The sequence below is a fragment of the Rattus norvegicus genome, chromosome 4 (assembly GCF_021556685.1).
Source record: "Rattus norvegicus strain SHRSP/BbbUtx chromosome 4, alternate assembly SHRSP_T2T, whole genome shotgun sequence".
Lineage (NCBI taxonomy): Eukaryota > Metazoa > Chordata > Mammalia > Rodentia > Muridae > Rattus > Rattus norvegicus.
This window is the reverse complement of record NC_141537.1, coordinates 150,838,688-150,861,795: the sequence shown is the minus strand read 5'-3', so window position 1 is coordinate 150,861,795 and position 23,108 is coordinate 150,838,688. Positions and strand designations below refer to the sequence as shown.

The window sequence follows — 23,108 nt, the reverse complement described above, 5'->3', positions numbered from 1 at the left end:
CAAAGAAATCTGGACCAGCTACAATGGGCTGTGGCCACTGGTCAGCTCGGTACACATCTCCTTTAATGGACTTTGTGCCACCCCTCAGGAATATCCCTAGCCCTCTATAACTGACAAGAAAATGACCAACTCTTAGCTTAGGATGACTGATTTTGTTTCAAGTCCCTAGTCTCCATGTGCACCCCCCTTGTAGGAAATCTGAGTGATGGAAAGAACCTCAAGCCATGAGGGAAGAAGCCACTGAGCCCCCATCTGGACTTGTCTTCTCCAAGAGCCCACCATTCTACCGCTAGCTTTGGTGCAGGGCTAAAAGCATTATCTTGAAAACCATTTATAAAACGGTGGCTTAAGGGCTGGAGAGATGACTCAGTGGTTAAGAGCACTGACTGCTCTTCCAGAGGTCCAGAGTTCAAATCCCAGCAACCACATGATGGCTCACAACCATCTGTAATGGGATCTGATGCCTTCTTCTGATGTGTCTGAAAACACCAATAGTATACTCATATACATAAAATAAATAAATCTTTAAAAAAAAAAAAAAGGTAGCTTAAATGTTCAAAGTCTGCCAGGGCTCCCCAGTCCTAACCAGGTCACTTCTGTCTGAAATAGAGTATGATCCTCCTAGATTTTAGGGTTACTACGAGGACTCCTAGGTTTTGGGGTTACTACGAGGAATATGAGGGAAAAGCTTAGAATACCAGTGGATACTCAAGACGTGACGATTAGAGTTGTCCCTTGGGACCTGTTTGAGCCTGGATGCCAGCATCTGAGGGTAGTCACATACACCCTACACACCCCCCTCCCAGCCGTAAGTCACCACTAACTATTTATAACATAAACACCCTAACACCAGTTGTCACGTCACTGTCTATGTGTTGAGTAACTTCTTTCCCAGGTATTTTTGGCCCGGGCTGTTTAACAGGGCAGGCAGGAGGAAGACTGCATTGCCTTCCTTACAGCTAGAGAAGGCCTGCTGTACCCCTGCTTTGGTCACTGTGCCCTGCTCTCCCTCAGACAGGCTGTGCACCTACCTTGCTCACTGAATTCACTGTCCTCGGTCTCCATTTGCTCTTCTTCGTCACTGTCATGGTTGTAGTTGGGGTCGTGCTTCATGTACTGCAGGCAAAGGCTGGTCACATTGGGTACATGAGGGTCCATCTCCTTGGGGCACCTGGGGGACAAGGAGGGGAGGTCTCAGAGAGCTGTCTCCCCATCCCTGCCAACTTCCCACGGAGCTCCCCTGCCTGTGGGCTGGCGCAGCTGCCACACTTACTTTCTTAGGAAGGCCTCGAAGGCCTGGAGGCAGGACTCTCTCAGCTCATCGTCATCCAGGTTGCAGAACTCCTCCACCAAGGGCATCAGGCGGTCCAGGTGGGCCCCTGCAGAGCCAAAGAGTCATTGAAGTGGCCAGCCCTTCCCTCAGTCACCAGCTTGCAGCCTCAGCCCAACCTTGCCTTTGTAGGGCAGATTTAACTTAGAAGCTTTGGAGGCAGCTGACTGGGGTAGCCAAGGAGTCAAAGCCCACTGGCTCACCAGGACTTAGGAGGGCTGATTTATGCTACCACAACTCACACTCACCGTCTTATTCTAATTTGCAACACCTACCTAACAGAGGACCTCATGGGGCCTGAAGTGGTGACCTGAGGAGAGGCAGAGATGGAAATGGGAGGATGGTGGGAATGCTGAGTGGGTTTCTTTTCCTTTCTGTTTTTCTTTTTGATTTTATGTCCATTGGTGCTTTGCCTGCATGTCTGTCTGTGTGAGGGTGTCAGATCCTCTGGAACTGGAGTTACAGACCGCTGCAAGCTGTTATGTGGTTGCTGAAAATTGAACCTGGGTCCTCTGGAAGAACAGCCAGTGCTCCCAACCACTTAGCCATCTCTTCAGCCTAAAGGTGAGTGTTTTGACTGTGATGTGAGCTCACAGTTGTATGCTAGTGCACATTTTAAGGAGTGTGGCTTCTGTAGACCTATTAGTCTCAACAAAAGCTGAAAGATTCCAAACCTGGCTCACAGGTTAAGGTGTGCCTGTCAAAGCAGAAGGCTGGAACACATTCTGAACAAGGGTTTGATACCGAGACTTACAAGGACTATTCCTAAGCCTCCAGGCCACAGAAGTCAGTCCCAGAAGACCACACAAGAGGCATAAGACTCAGAAAAGGAAAGTCCGTTTATGCTCCTGCTGGGAGATATCCCCTACCCCCACCCACCAGCACTTTAGCCCTGCCCCCTCACCCAGGCGATGGCCTGCCTGCCGGCCCACGCTGCCCAAGCACTGGATCAGGGTTCGAATGGCTGCAGGGCTGGCAGGTGCCCGTGGCCCAGGCAGCCGGTCCACCAGATGGTCAGCAAGCTCCACGAAGAGGTCCGTGCTGCAGGCGGCTGCCAGATGACCGAGTGCGACAACGGTGCGCTTGCGCACAGCCAGGCGCGGGCTGCTCAGCTGAGGCAATAGGCAGTGTAGCAGGCTTGCATGGAAGGTGCCCAATGGGGCACCTAGCCTGGGGACAGGATGAGAGCAATGTCAGGCCAGGCACCACACTCAGGCAGTTAGGATCCACATCCCCATCTTCTCTGTACCTCCTACTCACGATATCCAAAGACCATTGGAAAGTGAGAAGGTACCTCTCACGATGGGGAGTGACTGCTTATTACTGGGCAGTCAGTGGGGTGAGACTGCCTTCTGAAGGCTTTGAAGTCAACAGTGTGAGTCTATGACCTGAACCCAGGTGTCCAATTCTCAGCTCAGGGAGAAGTGCAGTGGGTATGGGGGCTCCGGTGAGGATGTTCCAAACTCTTGGAAGCCTGAGGTTTGCCTTTATACCCATCCCTGCAAGTCTATTCTCCTTTCTGAGACTCGAGTGAAATAACACCTAACAGACTTGATCACTGCTCTGCTTAATCCTGCGGTGGCTCCCCAGTGTCCTCGGGATAAGCTGAGCTCTGAACTCAAGACAAGTGGCAGTCCTCATATAGTCTCTCCCTGGCTCTCGGTGGCCCCAGCTCCTCCCCCAGTCAAACAGCCCTGGGTGACTTTGACCCCCGTGTCCCAAGGTCGTTCTCTTCTTGCTCTGCTGCCCCCCATGACCTCACTCTCCTGTGTCTAGCCCAGGTCACTCTGCTGCAGCCTGACTACTTACTCATCTACTTTGTCACAGGCTCTATGCTGGAAGTCAGATCATAAAGACAGACTCTGGCCCTTGAAGCTCTTGATTGAGGGATGCCTTCCGAGCACCACAAACTCAACATGCCCAAATGGAACACATCACCTCCTACTGTACCCCTCTGCTCCCGGAGCACCCCACCTCAATCCTCTCATTTCCTGGTTCCTAAAACAGACTTGTAGGGTCATCCTCTAGTCTCACCACTCCAGACCCTGTGGAGTCCACCTCTTCAGACAACCTATGGAAGCCAAGCCAGGCTTAGGGGCACAGGCCTATAGTCTCACCTGCTAGGAAAGCTGAGGCAGAAGGGTTACAGGTTTAAGGCCAGTCTGGATCACAGAGTGAGTTCAAGGCCTGCCTGAGCAACTCTGAGAGATGGAGTCTCAAAAGTAAAACATGCGAGGGTTAGAGACAAAGCTCAGTGGTAGAGTGCTTCCCCAGCATGACTGAAACCTTGGGCCCAATCCCACCACAAACATAAAAACAAAGGCACTTCTATCCAGCCCTGCTTGTCCAGACTACAGAAGGAGGGAGAAAAGGAGGATGGGGGTGTGTCCTGGGGGCTCCTGCCCAGCCCTCCAGCCTCATTGCTGCATACCAATCAGCTCACCACGCACAAGCCCGGGGCTCAAATCTGTTAGGACCCAGAGCAGAGACTGCTTAGGTCACGAACACATGCTGCTAACACTGTATATAGGTCCCAGACTAACACAGTATGATGCATACATATTCATCAATGGGCCCCTCTTCCCACACCCTGGAAGTTACGCCTTCCTCTAAGTACAAGAATCCTTGCTCCACCCCTGCCATCCTGAATCAGAGATGTCCTGATTACAAGCACCAATTGAAAGACAGGTATCACCCATATACTGTGGAACCTCTCAATCCTTTGAAACCTTTAAGGAACCCCACTCTGCCAGAGGCCTAACCTCTTCTTAGAGCCCAACATGTTGGATCTCCCCTTTCCCCACAAGATAGGGTTTCTCTGTGTAACAGCCCCGTCAGTTCTAGAACTTGCTTTGTAGTCTAGGCTGGCCTTGAACTCATAGAGATCTGCCTGCCTCTGCCTCTGGAGTACTGAGATTAAAGGTATGCACCACCACACCTGGCCCTTCTACTCTTTGAATCAAAAGGACAATCTGCATCAGTGTCCCCTTGAGCCCTAAACCTGAACCCTTTCACAATCCTCTCCTGCCACTGCCCTCTGTGATGCCCAGGGCCCACAGAGACTCAGCTCCAGTAGATGCCCTTGTCCGGCTGCTGGGCCGGGGCCTTTCGAGCTTGGGCCCTGTACTTGACTTAATCACTCTACTATTGTATTTAGTTGGCTACCTGCCTGTGACTCCTCCCCAGGAACAACGCAGACCAACATGCTAGCACCTAATCTTACTGCCTCCAGAACAAACGCACAGTCACCAGAGGTTCACTGCGTGACTGGGAGCTGATGACCTCGGGAGCCTGTTCCATGGTGTGGCACTGCTGCTCTCTTTGCAAAGCTGCTGGGTGACTAAGGCGTCCTGAGCACAGGACCTGCCTTGCAGGCCACTCATCTCGGTCTTGCCTGTCCCCGTCGTTCTGGCTTCAAGTGGCCTCGCTCACCTGCTCAGCATGTCGGAGAGGATGTCCAGGGCTTCCAGCTGCACAGCCACATCCTCCTGCTGGGCGATGGCACTGGTGAGCTGGCCGGTGATCTTGCGGCACACACTGATAGCCAGCCCTGAGCCTATGCAGGGCACAAGTGGAAGGGTAAGGCCCTGGCTCGGGACGGCAGCTGCCAACTCTGGCCTGCCTGTGCTTCTGAACCCATAGTCCCCAGATGTCTGTGATTTAGGAAAGCCTGGGCTTCAGTGGTCCAAGCTTGACCCAAGTCTTAAGGAACAACTGCAGGAATCAGCTCTAAGGAAAGGGTCAAACCAATGGCTAAGCTGCTGGCTGGCCCACACACCAGGAAGGGAGACAAGTTAAACTTTTCCCAGTCCCCTGCTACTAGCAATGGCCAGTGGCCCAGCTCTGGCCAGTGCGATAGAATCCGTTGGGAAATGTCTTTTCTTACAAAGGGGGGAGAACATGGATGAAGAATGTGAGTCTGCCAGACTGAGTTACAGAGCTGCAACAAGAATGGGAGTGGCTGGGCCTAGTGCATCTAAGTCACTGCACTGATCTCCAGCAGAAAAGAAGGAAAGAGGGGAGGAGGGGAGAAGGGGAGCAGGGGAGGAGGGGGAAGAGGGGAGGAGAAAGCTCGGCAGCAACAGTCATCCCTCCAGAGAGATCACAGAAGGTCTTTAAGCTGCTATGACTTCGGGGTTGGGGATTTAGCTCAGTGGTAGAGCGCTCGCCTAGCAAGCGCGAGGCCCTGGGTTCGGTCCCCAGCTCCGAAAAAAAGAAAAAAAAAAAAAAAAAAAAGCTGCTATGACTTTGAGCTCTTGTGGCTGGAAGCATTCCTGACAAACAGGCAGCCATAAATTTAAACTGATCTGTGTCTGAATTCTTGACTACTGAGGGACCCAAGTAGGTCTTTTTACTTCTGAGTCCTCTCTCTTTTTAAATTTGAGACAAGGTCTCACTATTTGGCTCTGGCTGTCCTAGATCTATGTAGATCAGGCTGACCTCAAACTCATACTGACCTACCACCTCTATGTACAGAATGCCAGGATTAAAGGCATGTGCCACTACTTAATAAAGACACTTAACATAGGCGTAAACACTGGGTGAGGGGAAACAGAGACACACAGAAGGCACACTGTGGACTTCCCAGAGAGGAGTCACTGCCCTTAGAACTGAGACATAGCTGGGCTGAGAAGCAAGAGCAGGCCTGGGTACCTGTGGCAGCTGGAGGCAGCTCTGAAAGCACGGTCTTCAGGCCAATGCCAGCGATGTCGCGCAGCTGCTCCTTGTCTGACCGCATGTTGGCACAAAGGGTATCCACAATGTTCTCCACTTGGTACTCCTTCACCTTGCCCACCAGGGGACCCAGGCTGAGACAGAGGGAGGAAGGGAAAAGGGTCCAGCCAGGCTGTCTGCTTGGTTCTTCTCAATCTTTTGGGGACATACATACTGAGGAAAGACCTTAGCACAACAGAAAACCCTTTCTTGCTAGGAAAGTAGTTTAACCCAATCCTGTGATTTGTACTTATCCTGGGGTCCTACGGTACCCCAAAGCAAGGGTCCTCACACCTGAGCTGGTGCCACATCTCCCAGAGGGTCTAGGTGGGGCCTTCCGATGCATGTCTAACTGGTCTCCACTCTGATGCTGGTCAGCAACCTGAGATCTGGGGCCTCACTTCTCAAAGCCTGGCCCAGATCATTACCTGGGGACCTCTCAGGGCTACAGAACCCCCCCCCCCCATCTCTTCTTCCCTATTTCCCTTCCTATTTCCTGGATCATCTTCCACAGAACTTAGATTTGAACTCTTGGCATAGGGTCAACCTCTGAGGAATGCTGGCCAAGCCACCATCTGACCCTATATGGACCTACAGTTGCATCCTAGGGATAGTGGCCCTCCCCCAAGTCACCCCCACTCCACTCACCACTTGACAGCCAGGTTCTGCACCTCACCACTCCTGTCCTCCAGGAGCCGCAGGAGCGTCCTCACCACCTTACGCTCGCTGTCCTCATCCAGCTGGATGGAGTCTTTCTGCAACTCTGACATCAGGTCACTGGTAGCCATGAACCTGGTGTAGGGCAGGAGAAAGAGTGCTGTCCAGCAGCTTTAAGACCCTGATAATTAGGTGTACTATCTCAGAGTTCGCCAGAAGTAAACCTTGGTGAAGGGTTCAAAGGCAGGTGGGTAATCAGGACTGTGGGCTGAGCCACTTCAACTAGACCAGCTGCCATGAGGTTGTGGTGACCCCCAGCCATAAAACCATTTCATTGCTACTTCAGAGCTGTAATGTTGCTATGGTTAGGAATAATAATGTAAATATCTGATATGCAGGATATCTGATAGTGACCCCCAAAGGGATCACGACCCACCTGCCACTGGGCTGGAAGCCCATGGTCTGGGGACTGGGGACTCCTGTCACTACTACTCCAAAAACTGAAATTCATGTGAGTCACTTGCCCTCCCTAATCTTTGGTTTACCTGTTTGAAAAATGGGAATGAGGGGCTGGCTCAGTGTTTGAGAGCACTTGCCGGCTAGGCAGTGGTGGTGCATACCTTTAATCCCAGCACTTGGGAGGCAGAAGCAGGCAGATCTGCAGGTTCAAGGGCAGCCTGATATACACATTGAGTTCCAGGACAGCCAGGGCTCCACAGAGAAACCCTGTCTCAAAAGCCAAAAGCCAAAAGCAAACAAACAAAACCCACCAACACATAATGCCCTTGCAGAGGACCTGGGTTTGGTGCCCAGCCCCTGCATCAGGTGACTCACAGCCACCTGTAACTCTAGTGCCAGGGTCCTGGCCTTCTAGTCTGGCCTCCAGGAACACTGGACGTGTGGAATAAACACTACCACACAGAAAATAAAAATAAATAAATCTTTTAAAGCTATCTTTTTAAATCGAGGGGGGAAATGTGAATTAGTCTCGGGCTCTGATTACAGGGTTGTGGGGTCCATGACACACACCCAGTAACTGTCATCTCACAGTAGCAGGTGGCTCGAGAACACCTGCCTATGAGACAGACAACCTCGTGGCAGAGTCAGGTGTGGAGCAGGAGCACCTGTAGATGCAGAGCTACATCCTGTCTAGACACCTGCCCTTAGCAAGCATCTGAGTCTGTGCCCTCATCCAAGGGGCTTGTTCATCACGGGTAGGCCCAGCCCAGCTTCTCAGAGCACAGGGAGAGGCTCTAACCTAAAAACACACATTTCCAAGCTCTTAGGTGGAGTTCAGAGACACAAGCCTGGCTATTATTTTTTCGGATTTTTGTTTGTTTTGTTTTTGTTGAGACAGGTTTTACTATGTAGCCCTGGCTGGCCTGCAATTCACTCTGTAAGCCAGGGTAGACTCAAACTCATAGAAATCCCCTTGCCTCTGCCTCCCAAGGGCTAGAATTAAAGTCCGGCTGGTCATGAACACTTTAAAAAACATGCATATTTTGGAGACCAGAGCTAACAGTTGACTGATACTTTCCTAGCTATAGGACCAGGCTTCACTCACCCCCAGGCAGGTGAGTCCTTGAGGCCTTCTTAAAAAGGCCTGCTGCTGTCCTGAGCATCTAGTTTACACTAGGAGTTCAAGTCAGAAGGCAACAGAGAATGGGAATGAAGGGGCCTCATGAGACATCATTCTTGATAAAATGAAGAGGGCAGAGCAGAGGACCTAGCTGGCTGCCCTCAGCTGTGTGCGGCCTACAAGTGTGTTTTCCCCGGGTAAATTACTCATTAATAGAACACCATTAATGTGACTTCCAGCTCCCGGGAACAGCAGATCTATATATGGCTGGGTCTCTACCTAGTGCACTAACTGCGGGAGACTTCTCCAGTGCACCCATTCCCAGAGGCCACCAAGCTTGCTAGCTCCTGCTAGCAATGAATGGGGACTTGAGTGGAAAATGAGCCAGAGCGGGAGAGCTGCTTTAAAGACAAATCCAGAGAAAGCCTGCTTCCTGCCCCAGCCTCCTGGGGTAAAATCTGTCACCATTAGAGTGGGGTCCCAGCCCTCACATAGCAGGCCCAGGCCTGTTGTTTGATATCATGGCAGCCCACAGAACCTGGAGGGAGCCTGGGCATACCAACCACTATTTCTTAATTTTAACAGCTGGATCAGCCTGAAGCTGCTGGGACAATGCAGGAAGCTGAGCTGAAGGAGAGGAGGGTACTGTTGCTGTCCCATCTGCCACCCAGGCACTTTAAGGTAAAGGATGTTTGCTTTTAGACCTTCCTGAACTTCTGCTGCCTGGGCTCCGATGGGCCTGCTAAACTCCTATTCACACACTGTCTCAGTTACGGTTTCTATTGCTATGATAAAGACCATGACCAAAGCAACGTAGAGAGAAAGGGGTTCATCTCAGCTTACACTTCCACATCACGGTCCACCACTGAAAGCCTGACAGCAGGAACTGAGACAGGGGCCATGGAGGTTTAAAAGTATGTGGCACTATGCCTGGAGAGGCCATAGAGGAACGCTGCTTACTGACTTATAGCCAGGACTCTTCCAACTTGCTTCTTACAGACCCCACGACCATCTGCCCATGGTTGGCATCACTCGCAATGGGCTGTGCCCTCCCTGATCAATCACTAATTTAAAACATGTACCAGTCTATCTGAGGGCCAATCTCATGGAGGCATCTTCTCAGTTATGGTCCCCTCTTCCCAGGTGACTTTAGCTTGTGCTGACCTGACAGAAGCCAACCAGAATGTCTGCATCAAGAGTCTGACGCAAATGTGTCTGTTTCAGGGATGATCCTGAACACCGTGATTGACACACATCTAAACATTACAGTTTCCCTAGACAGGTCACGTCAGGACTTTGCACCCCTCCCTGACAGCACTCCTCTCCTGTGCAGCAATGAATATATGAGAACACTTCATCTGACTTCGACACTCTCTGTCTCTCTCTTTCTCTCTAACTCTCTCTCTCTCTCTCTCTCTCTCTCTCTCTCTCTCTCTCACACACACACACACACACACAAAATACTCCCCACATACACACACACATATAAGACCCCACACACAGGGGGCTGGGGATTTAGCTCAGCGGTAGAGCGCTTACCTAGGAAGCGCAAGGTCCTGGGTTCGGTCCCCAGCTCCGAAAAAAAGAAAAAAAAAAAAAAAAAGAATAAGACCCCACACACCATGTACATACAAAGAGACACACATATATGAATGCATATACTTCCACACATACATACATATACACACATATACCTTGCACACAAATAAACACATGTGCATGTACACATACCCTTGCTCAGCAAGTTCACATCTGACACTCCAAGCTCAGCAAGGAACAGGTCTGACAAGGGAGCAGGGTAAGGGCAGGAGAGTTTGTGCTCGACAGACCCCTTTGGGGGAGGGGCTGCCTATCAGATATCCTGCATCAAATATTTACGTTACAATTCATAACAGTTGCAAGATTACTGTTAGGAAGTAGCAACCAAATAGTTTCATGGTTGGGGGGCACCACAACATGAACTGTATTTAAAGGGCACGGTGTTAGGAAGCTGAGAACCACTGGCTTAGAGCCAAACAGCCCCAACCCAGAAATCAACATTCACAAATAAACCTCAGGCCTGCAGACAGCACTCTCAGAGGGGACAGCGTGGTGCTGGGGTGGAAGTGATAATAATTTGACAGGCTAGAGCGCTAAAACAGATCGAGACTTTAAGTAAACACACTTGTCTTGCCTTATCAGTGAGGTAACATTTGGCCAGTCTCGGTTTTTCCATGAATAAAATGGAAATCTTTGCCCCTCTCCCACAGCATCCTTGAGGGTTTTAATAGGTCAGTCTGAGACGAGTAGGCTCAGAGAGGTCACGAAGCACCAGAGACCAGTGTGAGGTAGGTCACCTGAATCCTCAAACAGCATTAGTGTCTCTGAAAAAGGGTTTGGAAATCCCTGCCAGATCTCTCAAGTTCCTGGTTTCCCTTGTCAAGAGTCTGATCCCCAAAGAAAACTGGGAGCCAAGGCTTGCTGTCCCTTGCCTGGAACCCGTCAGCCATTCCCCTCTGGGAACCATAAGCCATGGTCTCTTGTTATCTGAGAGGCAGCACCAAAGGACACTGGGACACATGGTGCCTGGACAGCTGGTGGGGGGGGGGGTGGGGGTGGGGAGACTCAGGCTCCTAGTATTCAGACTTTTAAAAATAGATACCATCCTCATATTCTCAGGGTGGTTTTAGGTGTCCTGGAGGCCAGTGGCAGGGACAGATAGAAAGGGCTTCTCAGGCCCTGGATGGCAGAGTCAACTCTCTGATAGGCGCAGGAGTCATTCCCTGTGCTCTGGCAAGCCATGTGACTTTGAGTGAGCCAATGCCCCCTCCAGACTTCTGGAGAACAGGAAGAACTCGGGCCCAAAGAACACTCTACTGGACCTACCCTGCTTCCCCGAACAGAGTCAGGGCAATCAGTCACAAAGCAGTAACTGTGAATTTACTGTTACCTAAAGCACAAGCAGCAGCTAAGGTTCTGAGTAGGTAGAGTACTTTACCCATCACTTACAGATCCAGTCAGTGATGGCTGCCAAGATCTGAAGCCAGGGCAAAGGATCCAAAACCCTACTACCACCAAGGGACTTGGGGCTGCAGAGAGATTAATGAATTTACAGGACACAGTAAGGGTCTGACTACACAAACAGGCTTCTCGTCCCTCCTGACTAGCTAGATTCGGAACCCCACTAACATCTCCATCCCTGCTTGGTCCTACCTTCAGTATTATACCCAGGCCCTTCATGTCTCTGAACCTCAGTTTCCCTGTTTGTAAAAGGAGGGGTAAGTAATGTGACAGAAGGCTCAGAGTGGGTGCAGTGTCCTGTCAGCTTGAGAGTACAGAACTGGCTATAGGTTCCTGGGCCAACCCCTTTTTGTCACTGAACCTCGGTTTCCCCGGCAAGGTGAAGGGCTGTACCAGATATTCCCATCCTTCTTGGCAGCTCTGTTCCTGTGTTTCTGTGGTGTTTGGAAAGAAGGGTAGGAGAAAGAGAATGGGGGAGAGAGGTAGCCCTCACTCCAACCTTTGCTTCCTGTTCTAAACCATGCTTAACCTAACATCTTGGGAGAGGAGGATGGAGTGGTAATGAGGGGATGGGAAGAAGAGAACAGGAAGGAGGGAAAGAGATGAAAGAACGTAAAGTCATCCAGGGTTAGGAGACCCGGCAGGGGTACAGGGTGTGGGGGATGGGGTAACCTAGAGTCCGGGAAGAAGTATGGGTCTCGGAAGATAGCCTTGGATGGAGGGTTGTGCAAGGAAGGGGCCTGTCTCAATGAGGGTCAGAGGAGGATTGCACTGGGTTCCAAGGAGAGGCCGACGGGGACTTCATTGGAGGGCTTGGGGGGCTCCCAGTGTGGGGGACTTGAGATCCCAGCGCAGCAAAGGCGGGAAGAGGCTGGGGGCGGAGCTGTTGTGCCGGGCAGCAGGCCCAGCCAGGCCCAGGCGAAGAGGCCGGGGGCTCCCACAGGGGTCTGCAAGGGGGCAGGGGGACGGCTGGGACAGGCTGAGACCCCTGAAAACGAGTCCCGAGCCGCCGCAGGGCGCACCTGAAGTCTTTGTCGCTGGACGTCATCTTCTCCAGCAGGCTGGAGATGTAGAAGGCACCGGTACTCATGCTGGCTGCGCCGCGGGTTGCGGGTCGAATCGAATATGGCGGCGCGACCTCCCCTCCCCCCTCAACCACGCCCCCTCCCCCATCGGCCACGCCCCTTCGCTCTCCCTCACCCCTGCTGTCCCGAGAAGGACTGAAGTAAAGGGCCTGGCCCCCCCTCCCGGCGAGCTCTGCTCAGGGTGGAGACCAGCAGCTCACCACCGAGCACTGACCACACCCTCTCCTGGTAGTGCCTTGAGGACCCCTTGACCTTGCTCAATGGAAACTCATGCATACATGGACATGGGATGGCAGTTCCAGATTCTACCAGGTTCTACACAGTCAAAGAACCTGAGATGAATAAGAATTGACCTCAGGGGGTTGGGGATTTAGCTCAGTGGTAGAGCGCTTGCCTAGCAAGTGCAAGGCCCTGGGTTCGGTCCCCAGCTCTGAAAAAAAAAAAAGAATTGACCTCAGGTTCCTAAAGCTAGGGACAACAGCTCTTCCCTGAAGTTGATCACACTTTTTCCCAGTTAGAAAGAAGCGCGCGCGCTCGCGTGCGTGTGTCTGCACACGCTCGAGCGTGTCTTTTTTTTTTTTTTTTTTTCTTTTTTTCGGAGCTGGGGACCGAACCCAGGGCCTTGCGCTTGCTAGGCAAGCGCTCTACCACTGAGCTAAATCCCCAACCCCCTCGAGCGTGTCTTTAGGAGGACTTTTTAAACTGGACAGGAAGTGTGGTTTCAAATCTCTGCTACCTGGCTTGGTGGCCTTGGGAAAGTCACACAACCTCTCTTGGCTAATTTTAGTTACTCAAAGGAATAAAAGAAACATACATTTATTTATTTATCTATCTATCTATTTATTTATTTATTTATTTATTGCTTTGTTTTGGTTTTTTGAGACAGGGTTTCTCTGTTTAGCCCTTGCTGTCCTGAAACTCAACTTTGTAGACCAGGCTCTAGCCTCAAACTCAGAGATTCTCTTGCCTCTCTCTCCTAGGTGTGGAGTTTAAAGGCATGTACCACCACACCTGGTTAAGAAAGTTTTATCTTAAATGTATTAACATTTCTGTTTTAGTACTTCTCTACCACAGAGCCAAACCCTCAGGTTGGTAAGAGGAAATTGGGGGGTTGGGGTGGCTCATGCCTGTAATTCCAGAACTTGGCAGGTGAAGGCAGGAAGGCAGGAGGATCAAAATTTCAACCTCGGCTACATAGATCCTGTCTTTAAAAGGATTTCAATGAGACATCCACTACATCTTTGATTTCTAGCTCCTAATACAACCTCTACTCTCTAAATGACTGAACAGTGGTACACAGTCCCAAGCCTTGGGGGCTTAGGGACCTCTACATTTCTCCTAATGTTCTTGGTCCTGTCTCACTCAGGATCCCTTCTCATCCCAGAAGGTCATTCTTCTCATGAGTGGGAAGGGCAGACTGTGAATTCTCTCGGGGAGGAATCATCCGGCACCTTAGTTATTCAGTAAATGACAGTGGAGCCAAAACTGGATCTTTTTTACATTTTATTGTTATTATTTATTTGTATTTTGTATGTAGGAGTGTATTGCCTACACACATATGTATGTATCTATATATGTCTATGTAAAAATATATGCATACATATATTCTATACCATATGTTGCAATACTCATGGAGGACAGAAGAGGGCGATAGAACCCAAGACACTGGAGTTAACAACTGTGAGCTGTCACATGCTGGGAACGGAGACCCAGGACCTGTGCAAGAGCACTAAGTGGTTTTAACTACTGAGCCATCTCTCCAGCCCTCTTTTCCATTTTTTATAACATTGGACTGATTTGGGGTTAAAGGTTGCTATTTCACTTCTCTGGTAAACCCTGTTTACAGTTCAGAGCTTCAGATCCTTCAGCTCTGGGTGGGATGCTGGAAGCCTGCATGTATTGGACGAACACAGGTGTTTTCTAACCGGGGACTGCATTATCTTACTGTGTTTCAATCACACTTTTTAAAGTCACTTACAGATTTGTTTTGTTTTATGTATATGAATGTTTTGCTTATATGTATGTGTGTATACCATGTGCTTGCAGTGCCCGAAGAGTTTAGAAGAGGGCATCAGATCTCCTGGAACTGGAGTTACAGATGGTTGTGAACCACCATCTGGGTTCTGAGAATCGAACCCAGGTCCTCTGCAAGAATAACAAATGCTCTAAATCACTGAGCCATTCTTTTTCCCAGCCTTGTTTAAAAAATAAAAATCAAGATTTAGTCTTTAGTACTTAATTAATTGACTAATTAATTTTGCTTTCTCAAGACAGGGTTTCTCTATGTAGCTTTGGCTGTCTTGTACTCACTCTGTAGACTAGGTTGGATTGGAATTCACAGAAATCTGCCTGCCTCTGCCTCTGCCTCTGCCCCTGCCTCCTGAGTGCTGGGCTTAAAGGTGTGCACCACCACTGTCCAACAGTAAAATCTATTCATTTAATGTAAGTGTTAGAAAAAATTAAATTTCCATCATCCTTCTTCCTTTGAGACAGTTTTTAATGGCGCTTTGGGTGTTTAAAAGCCATGCTTAAAGGCTGAAATTAATACTATTCAGCTCCTGCCACCCAAAGTCAGTTAGGTCTCAAGGACGAGAGAGGGTATGACACCTCACAAAGGTTTCTAAAGGACTGGACAGATGGCTCAGTGGTTAGGAGCACTGACTGCTCTTCCAGAGGTCCTGAGTTCAAATCCCAGCAGCTACATGGTGGCTCACAACCATCTGTAATAAAATAAGATGCCCTCTTCTGGTGTGTCTGAAGACAGTGTACTTATATATAATATTTAAATAAATAAATAATTTTTTAAAAGGGTTCTAAAACACCACTAAGTGTGGTGCTTTGGTGAAAAATGTCCCCCTATGGCCTCAGGCACTTGAACACTTGGTCCCCAGTTGGTACCCTGCTTGGGGAAGCTTAAGAGGTGCAGCCTTGATGGAGACTATGTCCAGGGGGGTGGACTTACTTTAACAGAGCATAGTCTCATCCTACGTTCAGTTTTCTCTGAAAGATTGATTTGCTGAACTTCCTGCTCCCCTTGCTATACCCGCCACTCACTGCCACTTTCTGGTCAGGATGAACTCTTGTTCCTCTGGACCCGTAAACCTGAATAAACTCTTACTTCCATTAGTTGCCAAGGTCACGGTGACCTAATTAAGACCAAGGTCACAGGGCTGGAGTGGAAGGAGCATGTACTCAGTTACATGGAGCAGGCAGGGATGTGGAGAGGTGAGAAACAGAGGTCATTTCTGCCAAACCTCCAGCTAGGTTTAGACTCTAGGGACCAAACTGTGTCCAATAGCAGGTGGTTGCATTTGACCTGTGGGAAAATGTAACTAGGTTTCATTCTTTGTTGCCTTTGTGGAAATACCACGAGTTCTGTAGAATTTGAAGGTGAACAGGTCTGATGTTTCAACCCCACGGATTTCATACTTCCTATTGGTGAAGGGCACATGTGGAGCCTAGAGTTTTGAAACACAAGAAGGAGCTATTGAAAAGATCTGCTAGCCCAAGGACTAGGGGGCTCTGGAATCTGACCATGGTCCTCAGCCTGCTTCTGGCTTGGGCTTAGCCATTGAGGAATGCACTCCAGAATGGTTATAGTCCATCGTGCCAGCAGGAGCCTGAGGTCGGCCTGTCAGTCAGGAAGCAAAGAGACTTCATCTGCACAAGAAGCAGAGAGCTCTCCTCCTTTTCAATAACTGAGGTTCTGTGGTGCCTTGCATGTAATTACAACCTGAAAAAGTAAGGCCAGGAGCCACTAGGGTGCCACCAGGGATTCAGGACACGCCTTTTACGGTAGAAGAGGTTTCCACTGTGATTCCTACAAACCTGTAGATTTATGAAAGGCCTCCTTTGGGGGCATAAGGGACACTTTGAGGTGGGTTGTCCTCTTGATTAATAAGTTTATTTATGCTATGGGCAGGTAGGTAGGCAGGCAGGCAGACAGACAGACAGCATGGCAGACTTGTGGCCCAGGAGGCCAAGTGTGTGATTCTCGTAGGTCTCAGAGAAAGAGGCCAGATTTCAAAGGCTCTTCCTAAATCCTAAGTAGCAAGGGAAGGAAGGAGCTACTAGGAGGATATGTGGGAGGAGGGGCACACCTAGGTGAGGTGCTAGCCTCACAGAGATGGTGATGTGCCAGGCCAGGGATGTGCAGTAGCTCTCTGATACCTCCAAGTCTGGCAACTTGAGGTCTGTGCTTACACTTCCTTGAGGAAATGCAGTTGGCACCTGTCATCCTCCTGGAATCTGAGCAGCTGTGGAGTCTGTTTACAGACTCGCAGACAGGATCTTGGAACAGGCCTTACCATTTCCTTTATATTAGCTACAAGGAAGAGGCTGCTGCAAGTGGGCATGGTCTGATAAGGCCCTAGCCTCAGTCAGTGTAGGCCCATAGGATGGCTCCTCTGGTAAAAGTACTCGCTGTGCAAGCCAGCAAGTCAGCAAACCAGCAAGGCAGCAACCCAAGTCCAACCCAGAAGCCCATGTGTGGTTGTTTGAATGAGAAATTTGCCCCCATAGGCTCATGTATTGAAACACTTAGTCTCCTGTTGGCGGTCCTGTGTGGGGAGGTTGTGGATATTTTTTAAGATTTTATTTTATTTTATTTTATTTTATTTTATGTGCTTGAGTGTTGTACCTATACGTGTACTATCTGAATGCCTGGTGTCCAAGATCAGAAGAAGGTACCAGGTCCTTGGTAACTAGAGTTATATGGATAGTTCTGAGACACCATATGGTTGCTGGCAACTGAACCTGGGCCCCTGAAAGAACAGCACATGCTCTTAACTGCTGAGCTATCCCTCTGGGCTGGGTTATGGACCTTTTAGGATCTGGAGCTTGGCTGGAGGAAGTGTGTCAACGGGGTCAGGCTTTGAGAGTTTATAGTCTTGTGTTATTTCAGATCCACTCTCTTTGCCTTCTTTGTACTACCTGGATGTGGTCTGTCAGCTTCCTGCTCTGCACACTTGCCGCCATGACTTCCCAGTCATTGTGATATATATGTGGAGGTCAAAGGGCAACTTGCAGGCAGCAGTTCTCTTTTTTCTACAGTGCTTATCCTCGGGATTGAACTCCAGTGATCAGCTCGGGGAGCAAGTGCACCAATCAGAATTCTATGTGTCTGTTTGTTATTTACTTATCTTGAGACAGGATCTCATCTTGTAGCCCTAGTTGTCCTGGAACTTACTCTATAGACCAGGCTAGCCTCAAACTTATAAAGATCTGCCTTCCTCTGCCCCCAAATGCTGGGATCCACGCTCAGTGTCTTACTTACTTTCTATTCCTGTTAAGAGACACCATAGCCAAGGCAATTTATAAAGGCCTACTAGTTCCATGATCATCACAGTGGGGATCACGGCAGCAGGCAGGCAGGCAGGCAGGCAGGCAGGCAGGCAGGCAGGCAGGCAGGCAGGCAGGCAGGCATGAGGCTGGAATAGTACCTTAGAGTTTGCATCCTGACCCACAGACCTGAGTCAGAGAGTGCTAACTGGGCCAGACCTAGGCTTTTGGAATCTCAAAGGCCACCCTCAGTGATATACTTCATCCACAAGGCCATACTTCTGCATCTTTTCCAAATAGTCCCTCCAACAAGGACTGAGCATTCAAACACAAGCGCCTATGGGAGCATTCTCGCCCGATCCACCATGCCCAGTTTTATTTTATCTTTTAGAATTACATTTACTTTAGGCTGGAGAGGTGTTCAGAAGTTAAGAATAGTATTGCTCGGGGTTGGGGATTTAGCTCAGTGGTAGAGCGCTTGCCTAGGCAGCGCAAGGCCCTGGGTTTGGTCCCCAGCTCCGAAAAAAAAGAACCAAAAAAAAAAAAAAAAAAAAAGAATAGTATTGCTCTTGCAGAAGACCAGGGTTCAGTTCCCAGCACCATATGGTGGCTCACAACTCCAGTTCCAGGAGATCGAACTCCTTCTTCTGAACTTTGCAGACTTCTGCAAAGCATATAAGTAAGCAGGCATGCGCATGTATGCACACACAATTTTAAGACATTTTAATGCGGGGTTGGGGATTTAGCTCAGTGGTAGAGCACTTGCCTAGCAAGCACAAGGCCCTGGGTTCGGTCCCCAGCTCTGAAAAAAAGAAAAAAAAGACATTTTAATGCAATTAACTTATTTATTTTGTGTGTTCTGGGGGTGCATGTGGGTGCATATGTGCAAAGGCACAGCAGTAGAGGTCAGAGGACCACCTCCAGGGATCACTTCTCTCTCCACCATAGAGATCCTAAGGATGGAATTATGTCATCGGGTTTGGTGGCAGGTCCTCTTACCTGCTGAGCCATCTCACCAACCCCTCTCTATTATTTTTTAAGACAAGGTCTCTCACTGAACTTAAAGTTCAACGATTGACTAAACTAGCTGGCTTGTGAGCCCCAAGCAACTTTCCGTCTTAGCCTTACTCTTAAGCTTGTCCTCGCCTGCTTTTGTTTTGAGACAAACTCTCCCTATGTATCCCTGACTGTCTTAGAACTCTCTATGAAGACCAGACGGGCCTTGAACTCACTTGACATTCTCCTACCACTGACTCTCCGAGTGCTGGGCTTCGAGGTGTATAGCGTTATACCGGACTCTGGCTTATTTTTGAGGCAAATATTAGGGATCCAAACTTAAGTCCTCATGTTTGGGAGCAAGTGCTTCACCCCATCCCACCCCACCCATGTCTGCAGCTTACACCTTTCTGTGCTTATTGTAGAATGCTCTCTCTTCTAGTATCTTGAAATCAGAGAAGCTTTCACTATTCTCACAAGATCAGCGCTGATAACATAGGAAAGATATGGAATATTAAACTCACTTGAGATTCCAGCCCCTCCCTCCCTCATGGTGCTCCAGCTGCAGTGTGGTCTGGGGAGGCACTGGACTGGACTGAAGGTAGGAGGTTAACTGAGGAGAGAACTCAATCTAGGCAGCTTCAGGGAGGTAGTCACCCTGTCTGGAGTGGGTGTTGGTGGTAATGCAGCTGTCTGGGGGTGATTCTTTATTTTTTATTATTATTATTTTTTTTGGTTCTTTTTTTTCGGAGCTGGGGACCGAACGCAGGGCCTTGCGCTTCCTAGGCAAGCGCTCTACCACTGAGCTAAATCCCCAACCCCTGGGGGTGATTCTTTAGATAAGCCCATAAACTCTTTGGTTCTTTCGACTGGAGCTGGGTGGAATCTTCAGTTTGTCATAAGTGTCCCTCCTATTGTGGGGTGAGTTGATGTATGGTCCATGTCTTCCCAGGAAAAGTCACACAGCCATTTACCTTTATGATCTATTGGCTCTTTTCTGTGGAAAGCAGTGATTCGAGTCAGAACAAGGCAGTGGGAGGAGGACATGTGCTTGGGAGAAGGATTACACAGGCTTATACCTCAAACCCTCCCTGGTTCACACACCATGGGAAGGTGTAGGCTGCCTGCCCTGGCTTGAGCTGAGCTGAGACACTGCTTCTAACAGTCACTTCCGGAGTTAGGGGAAGGATCCCAGGGTCAGAAGCAGATCTGGCTATGGAGATGACCTCAGTCCACATACCTAGTGGTAAAATATTCTTAAGGAATTTTTTCATGGCTGGTGGGATGGCCCAGCCAGTGCTTGCAGTCAAACTTGACGACCTGAGTTTGATCCCTGGAAACCACATGGTAAAAGGGAGAACTGACTCCTTTAAGTTGTCTTCCGACCTCCACATGGGCATCGTGGCCCCTCCCCAATAAATGAATGCAATGAAACTTGTAAGAATGTTCTTTTGATTTTCCTTCCTCCCTCCCTGCTTCCTTCCTTCTGTTCTAACTTTTTTTCTTCCTTCTCTCAATTGGAAATTTAAAAAAGCATTAATATATGTATATGCATGTATGTCATTTGTGTCCTTGGCAGTCAGAAGATGGTGCTGGATCCCCTGGAGGTGGAGTCACCCTACCCGGGTGGTAGGCACTGAACTGGAGTCCTCTGGAAGATCTTGTAGGAATTCATAACCATTGAGCTCTCTCTCAGTCCATCCCCCCTCTTTCTACTTGTCAGGAAAGGACCACCTCCATTATAGATGGAACTGAAGCTCCCTTAAATTCTAGGCTCAGGCTCTGCCACTAAGCCCCAGCCCACTCCCAGCCTGTTCTTTTTTTTTTTTTTTTATGCTTATCAATCTATTTAATTGTTCAAACTGTACTAGAGAATACATATTTTGCAATGCAGATTTCATTAGATTCAGCTGAGTCCCCTAAGAATTTCAGACAATAATCTCACTGTCAAAAAATTTTTCAAGAAAATCTAATGTCAATTCTATGTATTCTATCAACATTCATTTTTCCATTTGTGCACCAAATTATATGACTTTCAGCAAATGACTTTCATAAACATCAGTAGATAGTTCCAAATTATGACCCTTATAACGTCTCGTGAAGATGTATACCTGCCCTATGTTTATGTGATGTTTTCTCTGCACAGTGAGAAAGACTAGGATAGAGTACAGAAGCTCCAGCTCTCCACAGCAAAGGAAGGAAGGAAGGAAGGAAGGAAGGAAGGAAGGAAGGAAGGAAGGAAGGGGATTGAATTGAATTATGCCTTTTGATTTTTACCCTTGGAATTTTACTTTCTCCCCTTGCTTACAATTTTAAACACCAGAAAATGAACTCTTAAATACACCTCCTTGGCCAGGCATGGGGGGTTACTACTACTACTAATGACAACAATGCTGATATTCTAACTGTTGAAAAGGAACATTAGTTTTATATCACAAGAAAACAAAGCACTTGTTTCAAATTCACTAGCAGTGAGTTTAGCTTCCGGGTGCAATGGAGAGCCTCTGAAGACAGAGTGCTGCATGGCGAGTGACTCAAACTAGTCAGGGTAGCAAGAATCAGGGGTCAGGGCCGCTTGCACCATTTTGGTCTCACCATGATACCTAAGTGGGACCATAGCTGTATAGCACTTGTTTCTGTCATACATGTAGCAGGTCTCAGGAACACCGCTGTCTTCATTGCAGATATTGCTCTGGGTGTCTCAGCCTGTTCTTTATTCCCAGTGATTGTCAGACATTTCCTAGAGAGCAGCACTGTCCCAGCAGATTCCCCCTCCCCTAGCCTCTTTGTTTTACTTCACTTCCTTCCTGTACTGGGGAGAGGGGGGAGTACAGAGCTCCTTTAATTTGCTGGCTCCAGGCAGGCTCTGGCTGATGGACATGATGGACTCAATGCCACTGGGCTCTGACTTTCATTGACACCTTGTCCCAGTTTGCTTCTAGGAGCCACTGTGAGGGCTGCTGAGACAAGAGTCCCTCTTGTGCTAGTCCCCTCTGTAAAGCCCAGCCCTGTAACAGGCCCAGTGAGCTCACAGTAGACCTGTGAGAGCAAACCAGCGCTGGTGAGTGGGATCATCCCTAGTACTGCTTTTCTGTCTCTTGGGAGATGATGTGCAGTGACCCTGCAGAACTGTAGGGCTCGGAAGAGCCCAAATACACCTCCACATTGGGAGTGTAAGGGTTTCTATTGGCACCTAGTACCTAGACAAATGCACCTTAACGATGTCATAGGAAGTTTCTTCATTTCTTCATGCCAATTTTTACAGGGTCTCATGCAGCCCTTAAGGTTGGCCTTAAACTTGCTGTGTAGCAGAGGAACCCTCCAATCTGGAGCTCCTGAATAGTGGGATTGCAAGCCTACAGCATTATGGCTGGCCTTCTGCTCCATCTCTTACCTACAAGTTGAAATCTTAAAGACCTGAAGGCCTATAGCATGGCTACAGTTCCTGACCACTCCCTCCCCATTTTAAAATAAAATTAAAATGTATGACTTGGGGATAGGGGTGGTGCCATGGTGCATGTATGGAGAATAGGGAACAACTTTGTGGAGTTAGTTCTCTTCTTCTGTCTTCACATGGGTTCTGAGAATTGAACTAAGGTCTCTAGACATTCCTGGCAAGTGCCTTCACCTGTTGAGCCATATCAATAGGCTTCCCTGCCTCTTTCTGGTCCCAGAAAGAGGACCTCTGCATGGCTGTCCCAACTGAGTTGGCTTTAAGGAAAGTCTTCCCCCTTACCTAAAACCCAAACATGGGTCCCTCCAGGACCTATTGGATACATTTGACTGATCTCTGATTTTGGCTCCTCCAGGACCTATCCATCAGGTACATTTGATTCTCTGTTTTCCTTCCTCTATAGAAAGCCAGTGATGGTACCTGATGGAGGGAGCCACACTAAGTTTGGTTAACTGAAACCTCCAATATTTTCTTTTGTTGTTATTTGGATTAAGACAAGGTATTGGTATATTATCCAGGCTAGGGTTCAAAGTCACAGTCCTCCTGACACAACCTTCTCTGTGGCAAGTTTGCACATGTTTCTGAACCTCTGAAACTTAGCAGTAATGACTGTGTGACCTCAAACAAATTACTTAATCTCGGGCTTCAGGGTCTCCCTAAAGTTCACTTACTCAGGGGCCTACCCTTCCCTCTTCTGGAGGAAGGTGTTTCTTTCTTCAAATGGGTCCTTTTGGAGATTGGCCCCTCCCTGCTCCAGTGGTCTTTTGCCTTCTCTTGCTTTGGCGATATGGGCTAGAGAAGGAACAGTGCACACCTATCTGAGGTGAGACAGAAAAGCAAGAAAAGTGTCTCCTTCACAGAGAACCCATGAGGTCTTGCCTGAAGGGCAGAGGATTTAGCTCATGGACCCATCTTTGCCCTCAAAGTCCTTGGTATCCACAGGACAGGCAATTCCCTTCCATCTGTAGGCCTAGGCTTTCTCATTTATAAAATGAGCGTAAGGATGACTGTTCA

General features: G+C 48.9%; 2 protein-coding genes and 1 non-coding gene across 5 annotated transcripts in view; 2 read left to right on the top strand and 1 right to left on the bottom strand.

The window, feature by feature from the left end:
• Positions 1 to 12,424, bottom strand: part of Cand2 (cullin-associated and neddylation-dissociated 2 (putative)) — a 31,718-nt gene extending 19,294 nt beyond the window's left edge. Inside the window, exons 1-9 of one of the 2 annotated variants that reach the window (XM_087655817.1) lie at positions 12,302 to 12,406; positions 11,268 to 11,347; positions 9,819 to 9,852; positions 6,692 to 6,835; positions 5,984 to 6,138; positions 4,763 to 4,886; positions 2,235 to 2,500; positions 1,274 to 1,379; positions 1,032 to 1,171 (exon numbers count right to left, since the gene is read on the bottom strand). In XM_087655817.1, coding sequence (XP_087511943.1) covers positions 1,032 to 1,171; positions 1,274 to 1,379; positions 2,235 to 2,500; positions 4,763 to 4,886; positions 5,984 to 6,138; positions 6,692 to 6,835; positions 9,819 to 9,852; positions 11,268 to 11,347; positions 12,302 to 12,369 — 1,117 coding nt within the window. In that variant the 5' untranslated portion in view covers positions 12,370 to 12,406. 2 annotated transcript variants of the gene reach the window in all.
• Tmem40 (transmembrane protein 40) overlaps positions 4,592 to 23,108 on the top strand; it is a 55,592-nt gene continuing 37,075 nt past the window's right edge. The window contains exons 1-2 of one of the 2 annotated variants that reach the window (XM_087659209.1): positions 4,592 to 4,909; positions 8,865 to 8,960. The gene's annotated coding sequence lies outside the window, so the exon portion shown is untranslated. Of the gene's footprint in view, positions 4,910 to 8,862; positions 8,961 to 23,108 lie in introns of those variants that run through there. The other variant, XM_087659208.1, reaches the window with a different exon arrangement.
• Positions 5,461 to 5,541, top strand: Trnaa-agc (transfer RNA alanine (anticodon AGC)). The gene has a single exon. It is a non-coding gene; the product is annotated as a tRNA-Ala (tRNA).